General features: G+C 55.7%; 1 protein-coding gene across 8 annotated transcripts in view; it reads right to left on the reverse strand.

Annotated features, from left to right (window-relative positions):
* Positions 1 to 935: 935 nt before the first annotated feature.
* ZC3H18 (zinc finger CCCH-type containing 18) overlaps positions 936 to 7,588 on the reverse strand; it is a 68,361-nt gene continuing 61,708 nt past the window's right edge. For 4 of the 8 annotated variants that reach the window (XM_017859899.1, XM_017859875.1, XM_017859849.1 and 1 more), the window contains 5 exons: positions 5,746 to 5,906; positions 5,409 to 5,608; positions 4,703 to 4,799; positions 2,319 to 2,415; positions 936 to 1,801 (listed from right to left, as the gene is read on the reverse strand). In XM_017859899.1, the coding sequence (XP_017715388.1) occupies positions 1,603 to 1,801; positions 2,319 to 2,415; positions 4,703 to 4,799; positions 5,409 to 5,608; positions 5,746 to 5,906 (754 nt within the window). In that variant the 3' untranslated portion in view covers positions 936 to 1,602. Of the gene's footprint in view, positions 1,802 to 2,318; positions 2,416 to 4,702; positions 4,800 to 5,408; positions 5,624 to 5,745; positions 5,907 to 7,588 lie in introns of all 8 variants that reach the window. The other 4 variants (XM_017859891.1, XM_017859857.1, XM_017859842.1 and 1 more) reach the window with 1 other exon arrangement.

The following is a 7,588-nucleotide window of genomic DNA, read 5'->3' on the forward strand; positions in this document are numbered from 1 at the left end:
AAAAAAAAAAAAAAAAAAAAAACCCATTGCTGAGACACATGATCCAGCCACTGCGACACAACATGAACTGTGTGGCCTGCTCTGTGGGAGGGACGTGGACATAAAATGGTAAACAGTTCCCTCAGGAGTGAACAGGTGGTCCAGCTGCAGTGCTCACTCATGCCCAGCTCCTCTGCCCACACTCTAAGTGTCATTTAATCCAGAAGAGTGGCATGGACGCAGGTCATGCTGGGAGCAGAAGCGCGGGTTGCTGCCTCCCTGGGGCTCCGCTCCCAGCCCTGGGGGAGGGAGCTCTCTCGAGGGTCTCATCCCAAACCTCATGTCAGGCAGCAGATGAGAGACACGGGTGGGCCACAGGCGTGGGCACCACACTGCAGCTACTTGCATCTGATTAAAGGAGGCACTGGAGGCCCTGGAGCGTGTACCTGGGAGGCCTCTGCCCAGGTGCAGGCCTGTGGCTTTCAAGGTGGAGAGAAGGGAGCAGCAGTGGGGGCTCCTGGGGAGCTCTGCCGGTGGCCCCTGCTGTGGAACGTGGCATCACACACGGGGCCTGGCTCAGCAGGTCTGGGGCCTGCACATGGAGCCGGTGGTGGTCACTGCAGAGGTGGCAGCTGGGCTCAGGGCTGGGAGTCAGCCCTGGACCTCTTCCCCTCCAGCAGCTCCATGGCCCCTGCAGGGAAGGTACCTCCACCTCATGAACCAAGGAACGCCCAACCCAGCCCCACAAATGGAGAAACTGAGGTGCAGTGCTTCCCTGGGCTGGGGTCTGAAGGCAGGAGCTGCTCCACGGCCGGTCCTCCCAAGGGGAGTGAGGAGCAGCCACACCCTCGCCCCCCAGCAGCTCCCGAGTGCTGGGCCAAGTGCAGTGCACCACACAGAGGCAGACCTGGCCACACATGGGCAGAGGGCGCACACACCACAAGGGCAAGAACAGCTGCTTATCAAAATATTTTATTTTAGGAGACCCCTCAAAAAAGACCCTCCACATTAGACAGACGCCCCGACAATACTCTCGGCCTTTTTTTGGTCTTTTCTGTATTTTTTCCTGTTTAAATCAACTAAAACAATTTGATGCTTAAAATAAAAGACAGGAAATATTTCCTGATGAGACTTTAGTCGAGAATATAGATATATTTCTGATCCGGGGGCGGGTGATCGGGGGCAGGGGAGGAGAAGGAGGTGCCACCAGTGGTTCGCGAAGTTTCATTTCTCAGCTCAGGAGGGAGCCTGGCTGCCTGGACCCGGGCTAGGGATGCAGAGCTGGGGCTCCACAGGCCCAGGCCTGACCAGGGCCAGGGAAGAAGACGGTGGAGGAGGAAGAGAAGGCGGGGCTGGCGACTGGGGCTTGTAATTTACATGAGAACTGTGCTGGTCACTAGCGCTGTCTGTGTCTGTCCTGCGGGACTTCTGCTCTGGGGAGGGAGGCTGGGACTCAGCGTCGTCGTCATCTCCTGTGTGGCTTCTTTTCCAGCAGAGGAACTTTTTTTTCTTTTTTACTTTTTAAAAAGAATCACAGCCAAAATAAGACATTAACTGCAAAATCCAAAATGGCTGCGCTTACCCTATGTATAAAAATGCGTCCAGTCCGGTCAGGGGCACGGCTTATGCTTTCCCGGGGATCTTGGCCCGCTTGCGCGCAATAGCGTCCTCCACGGCCTTCAGCTGTTTCAGCAGCTCCTCCCGCCGCGACAGCGTGCTGGCCTTCCCTGATTTGGTGCTGGCGGCGCCGGGATCCGAGGCTTTGCCGGGCACGCTCGTGACCTTGCTGGAGCTCTTGGACTGTGGTGACAGCTGGCGCTTCCTACAAGGGGGTGGGGGAAGACCTTGAGCCCCCAGAAGCCACGTCTGAGGTGTAAGCAGCAGCGCGGGTGCCCTCCCTGGAGGGGAACTTCCACTGAGTGCTCAGTGGCCACCAGGACAGGCAAGGGGCTCCCGGGATGGCCAGGCTCCCATTGCCACAGGCAGGCCTGGTCCTAGCCACTGGCTCCCGGGCTTTGTGGAGCAGAGACTGGGAGGGTCCTGGGCTGGCCCCGCACAACCTCCTGCTCTTCTTCCCACCTCCGTGCCCAGAGCTCTTTGCCCAAGGACATGGGGAGCAGAGGGCAGCCTCCAGCCTCGACCAGGGCAGGAGTGTGTGTGCAGGGGTGGGGTTGCCCTTCCTTGTCCCTGCCCCTCACCACATCAGCCCAGCAGGAGCTGCAGGAGCTGGAGCACCTCCAACCTGGCCCAGTGCTAGCCCTGCTGCTGCTGGCCTCCCTGGGAAAGAGGCTCAGGCTACCACCCTCAGTGTGCCCAGGGCACATGCTGGGTCCACTCACCTGTCAGCCGGGGCTGCAGTGGCTTTGGAGTTCTGGCCTCTCTGTCGCTCTGGCTTCGGGGAGCCCAGTCTCCCACCTGACTTCCGGTCCCGAGAACCTGGGTGATAGGTACAGAGTGAGACCACCCTCCTGGTTTATAGGGGATGGCAGTGCGGGTGGCCTCACCAATGCCAGGGACTCACTTCTAAAGTCTGAGGCTGCTTAGTTCACCTCCTTCATTTTTATAAAGAAATAAAAAGGGAGCCAAGGAGAAGAGAAGAGAGATGTGGACACCAAGGCGTCCAGAAATGAGGCTGAGGCCAAACCTGGGCTCCAGGTTCCACCAAGCAGCCAGTATCTTGTGCAGAAAGACAAAACTCCTTCCTAGCTTTGAAGAAATTTATCACACGGGGCTTCAAATATGGAACAACAAAAAAGACATGGCAGTCAAGACACACAAGCAGAGCCAAGAGACAGGCGTGTTTCACTCGGGCAATGTTAGGAAGGAGGCGAGGCAGCCTGGACAGGGTCCACTGCCCAGCGCAGGCCCAAGGCTCATGTGTGAACAAAGGTTTGTGGGACCCCAGTGGCCCTGGCTCCAACCCCAGGCAAGGACAGCAAGGCTGTTCCAGACCAGCCACACAGGACACAGCCCTGGGCTTAGGGACAAAGGTGAGCAGCTTCCTCTTCCTGTGCCCGACAAACTCAGAGAACTACTTGGGAAGGGGTCTGAAGCCCCCTGCGTGTTCTCTGTGTCTGGGAGTGGCTGTGCGGGTGGCCAGGCCCCCTTGTCCTCTGTTTGGTTTAAGCTCCACCCATCAAAGCCAGCCAGGACAACCTCCCTGTCTTTCCATCTGGGCCCCAGCTCTTGGGGTGTGGTCAGGACGGCTGGGGGTCCCCGAGGCCCTTTCAGGTCTATGTGGCTCAGCAGTAACACAGACGCTGTCTGCCCTGTCACTCAGTTCACAGGAGCCCAGGAGGGTCTCCAGAGGGCACGAGGCATGTGGGTCCAGCTGTCTTCTGTCAGTCAGACTGAAGAGATTTGCAAAAATGGAAAAACCAATGCCATTCCTGCTCATTTGTTTTGGAAAATATAATTATATTTTGCAAAAATGACACGTGTAAGAAAAATACAGTTGCTCTTGTTGCCCAAGCTGGAGTGTAATGGCACAATCTCAGCTAACTACAACCTCCACCTCCCGGGTTCAAGCGATTCTCCTGCCTCAGCCTCCTGAGTAGCTGGGACTACGGATGCGTGCCACTATGCCCAACTAATTTTTTGTAGTTTTAGTAGAAACGGGGTTTCACCATGTTAGCCAGGCTGGTCTCGAACTCCTGACCTCAGATGATCTGCCCACCTTGGCCTCCTAAAGTGCTGAGATTACAGGTGTGAGCCACCATGCCCGGCCCATTACTGTTATTTTTATTTATTTATTTTTGAGACAGAGTCTTGCTCTGTGGCCAGACTGGAGTGCAGTGGTGTGATCTTAGCTCACTGCAACCTCCGCCTTCCGGTTCAAGTGGATTCTCCTGCCCAGCCTCCGAGCTAGCGGGATTACAGGTGTGCTCCGCCACATGCTTGGCTAATTTTTTTTTTTTTTTTTTTTTGAGTATGGAGTCTCTACTCTGTAGCCCTTAAACTGGAGTGCAGTGGCCGGATCTCAGTCTCACTGCAGCTCCGCCCTCTCCGCGGTTTACGCCATTCTCCTGCCTCAGCCTCTTTCCGAGTAGCTGGCGGCACTATAGGCGCCCGCCACCTTCACCCAGCTAGTTTTTTGTATTTTTAGGTTTAGAGACGGTTTCACCGGGTTTAGCCAGCGATGGACTCGATCTCCTGACCCTGTGATCCGCCCGCTCTGCGCCTTCTCCAATAGCTGCTGGGATTACAGGCTTTAGCCACCGCACCCGGCTTTTTTTTTTTTTTTTGGGGGGTTATGACAGAGTCTCCGTCACCCAGGCTGGAGTGCCAGTTGTGCGCGATTTCGCTCACTTGCAATTCTCCGTCCTCCCGGGTTACGCCATTCTCCTGCCTCAGCCTCCCGAGTAGCTGGGACTACAGGCCTCTGCTACCACGCCCGGCTAACTTTTTATATTTTTAGTTGAGACGGGGTTTCACCTTCTTAGCCAGGATGGTCTCAATCTCCTGACCTCGTGAGCCGCCCGCCCCGGCCTCCCAAAGTGCTGGGATTACAGGCGTGAGCCACCGCGCCTGGTCCTGTTATTTTTAAACAAACATTTAAAAACTTTTTAGTTTTAGTTTTCAATACTGTAATACTGACAGGCATAATCTGCAAGTCAGATGTTTTCTGGGCCCTCCTGCTTATTAAGAGTGATGGGGTCTGAGTCCAGCTGCTCCGCATCCCCAGGCTCCCACCCCCTGCCCTGCCCCCGGTTGGGAGGCTCACCTCGGTCTGGGGATGTGTTCGCCCGCTTGGCTGGAGGAGGGCTCTGCCTGTCCTTGTCTGATGGTTCATAGCGCTTCCTGCTTCCTTTATCAGCCGCCTGGGACAACCGAGAGGCTGGTGAGGATGGCAGGGCCAGGAGACAGCAGCTGTGTCCTCACCCCAGACAACATGGGTTCCTTGCCAGCAACCTGCTCTGCTCCCAAAGGTCCCACCACATGCCCATGAAACCCTGTAGCCCCAAGTGAGGCCTCCATGACCCGGACCAAGAGCACCTCCACTGTGCACTTGGGGCCCTTCATATTCCATGGGAAGCACCCTGAAGGCCTTCCTGCTCCCCATGGGGGCCACTCTAGGAGGACCTGGGACCCCTGAAACCAGGCCTCTTAACCTTCCAGCAGAGGACAGGGCCCGAGGCTTCCTGTATTGTGTTGAGACTGACTGGCAGGGAATGGTGGCCACAGGCACAGAGAGAACACCCTCTCTGTTCAGAGAGAGGCTGGCAGCACCCGAACCTCCCCAGATGCTCACACTTCCCGGCCCAGGCCGGGAAGATGGAGTCTCGCTCTGTCGCCCAGGCTCTGCCGACACCTGCAAGGCCCCACCGGCCCTCACTCAGGTTCTGTCCCCCAGGAGGAAGCTGTCTCAGGAAGCACATGGACCCAGGCCCAGACGCTGGGGTGGCCACCAGCAGGGCCCTTGCCCTCACCTTATTCAACAGTGTCAACTTGATCTCCTTGTGGGCTACAAACGTGCCCTGCTGGGGCTGCCCGGGGGGTGCTTGCTGGGGGGTTGAGGGCTGCTGGGAGGACTTCCCCGCCGCTGGAGCTTTTGCAGGTTTGGGTGGCTGCGTGGACGAGTCCCTTTTCCGCTTTTCCTCTTTAGCACCATCTTCTTTCTTAGGTTTTCCTACCAATGACAGGTCTGCAGTCACGGGGGTACTGGTAAGTTTCCCGTGGCCACACCAGCAGCCAGGCAACGTCTGTGCTGATGCCACCCTCCTCCCCCTGGAGCTACTCCTTAAAGGTACCAGGGCTCCCAAGTACCTTTCTCCTTCCTGGTCTGGGCTGGGGCTGGGGATCGAGAGCTGGCTGAGGACACGGGGCTAGCCAGGTCTGCGTACATGTCCTCCGAGTCCACGCTGTGTGCAGAGCTGCTGCTCGACGTAGCACTGGACACTGAGGAGACACTGCTCACGCTCAGGGACCTGGACACATGAGAACATCTCACCACAGTCCAACCACAGACTGGAGGGAGGGGCCGGCGGGGGGTGCTCCATGGTCCACGTTTATCCAGTGTCCATTTATGGATCATGTACCCACGGAATGTGTGATTTTGGGGGGACACTGGGCAGTTCCAGGGTTACACAGTAAGGGACATCTCCATGGCTGGGCCAGGGCCCCATTTCACTAACGAATGTCAGGTTGCGGCTGGGCACGGTGGCTCGCGCCTGTCATCCCAGCACTCTGGGAGACTGAGATGGGCAGATCACCTAAGGTCAGGAGTTCGGGACCAGCCTGGCCAACATGGTGAAACCCCGTTTCTACTAAAAACGCAGAAATTAGCCGGGCATGGTCACGGGCGCCAGTAATCCCAGCTACTGGAGAGGCTGAGGCAAAATAATTGCTTGAACCCGGGAGGTGGAGGTTGCAGTGAGCCAAGACAGTGCCACTGCACTCTAGCCTGGGCAACAAGAGTGAAACTCCGTCTCAAAACAAACACAAACGAAGCGAATGTCAGGTTGCTTGTTGGGAAGGGAAACAGGACTGAGCCGGAGCCAACAGTGGCAAGGATGGAATTTAAGCAGAGTCCCTGGCTTAGACACCCGTGACAAAAGGGCGATAGCCTCAGCCCACAGGGAAATTAAAAACACAACGAGCTGTTCCGCACAGTCTCGGGGAATGCCTGAGGAACATGCAGCAGACAGACTGGAAACAGCAGGTCTGCAGCTCCACTGGCTTGCACTCAACACGGACACAGAGCACAGGACTGGCATCTGAGTCTGCCTCGCCCATATCCTGCTCGGGAGAACACCAATCACATCCCCCAGGCACGTTGGGTACCGGAGCAGGGAACGGGGGAAGGTAAGAGAACCATTTTTTTTTTTTTCAAAAGTCAGGTCTTTTAAAACATTTCAGACCTATCAAGAAACATTTTAGGCCAGGTGCGGTGGCTCACGCCTATAATCCCAGGAGTTTGGGAGACCACGGTGGGAGGATCACTTGAGCCCAGGAGTTTTGAGACCAGCCTGGGCAACATAGCAAGACCGTGTCTCTCCAGAAACAAAACAAACAACAGAAAAAATAGTTTGACAAACATATAAACCACCTGCTGCCTGTAAATGAAAGAGTTCTGTGTGAGGAATCTAAGGACTGATTTAATACTTTCTTTCAAAACAACTAAACAGCAGAAATCTTTTTTTTGAGACAGGATCTCTGTTGTCCAGGCTGGAATGCAGTGGCATAGGGACCACTGCACACACCACTATACCCAGCTAATTGAAAAACATTTCTGGGCTGGGCATGGTGGCTCATACGTGTAATCCTAGCACTTTGGGAGGCCAAGATGGATGGATCACCTGAGGTCAGTTCAAGATCAGCCTGACTAACATGGTGAAACCCAGTCTCTACTAAAAATACAAAATCAGGCTGGGTGCAGTGGCTCACGCCTATAATCCCAGCACTTTGGGAGGCTGAGGTGGGTGGATTGCCTGAGCTCAGGAGTTTTGAGACCACCTGGGCAACATGGTGAAACCCTGTCTCTACTAAAATACAAAAAATTAGCTGGGTGTGACAGCATGTGCCTGTAGTCCCAGCTACTCGGGAGGCGGAGATTGCGAGACTGCGCCATTGCACTCCAACCTGGGCAACAAGAACAAAACTGTATCAA

This window comes from Rhinopithecus bieti, unplaced genomic scaffold (assembly GCF_001698545.2).
Source record: "Rhinopithecus bieti isolate Rb0 unplaced genomic scaffold, ASM169854v2 scaffold_1618, whole genome shotgun sequence".
NCBI classification, from domain to species: Eukaryota; Metazoa; Chordata; class Mammalia; order Primates; family Cercopithecidae; genus Rhinopithecus; species Rhinopithecus bieti.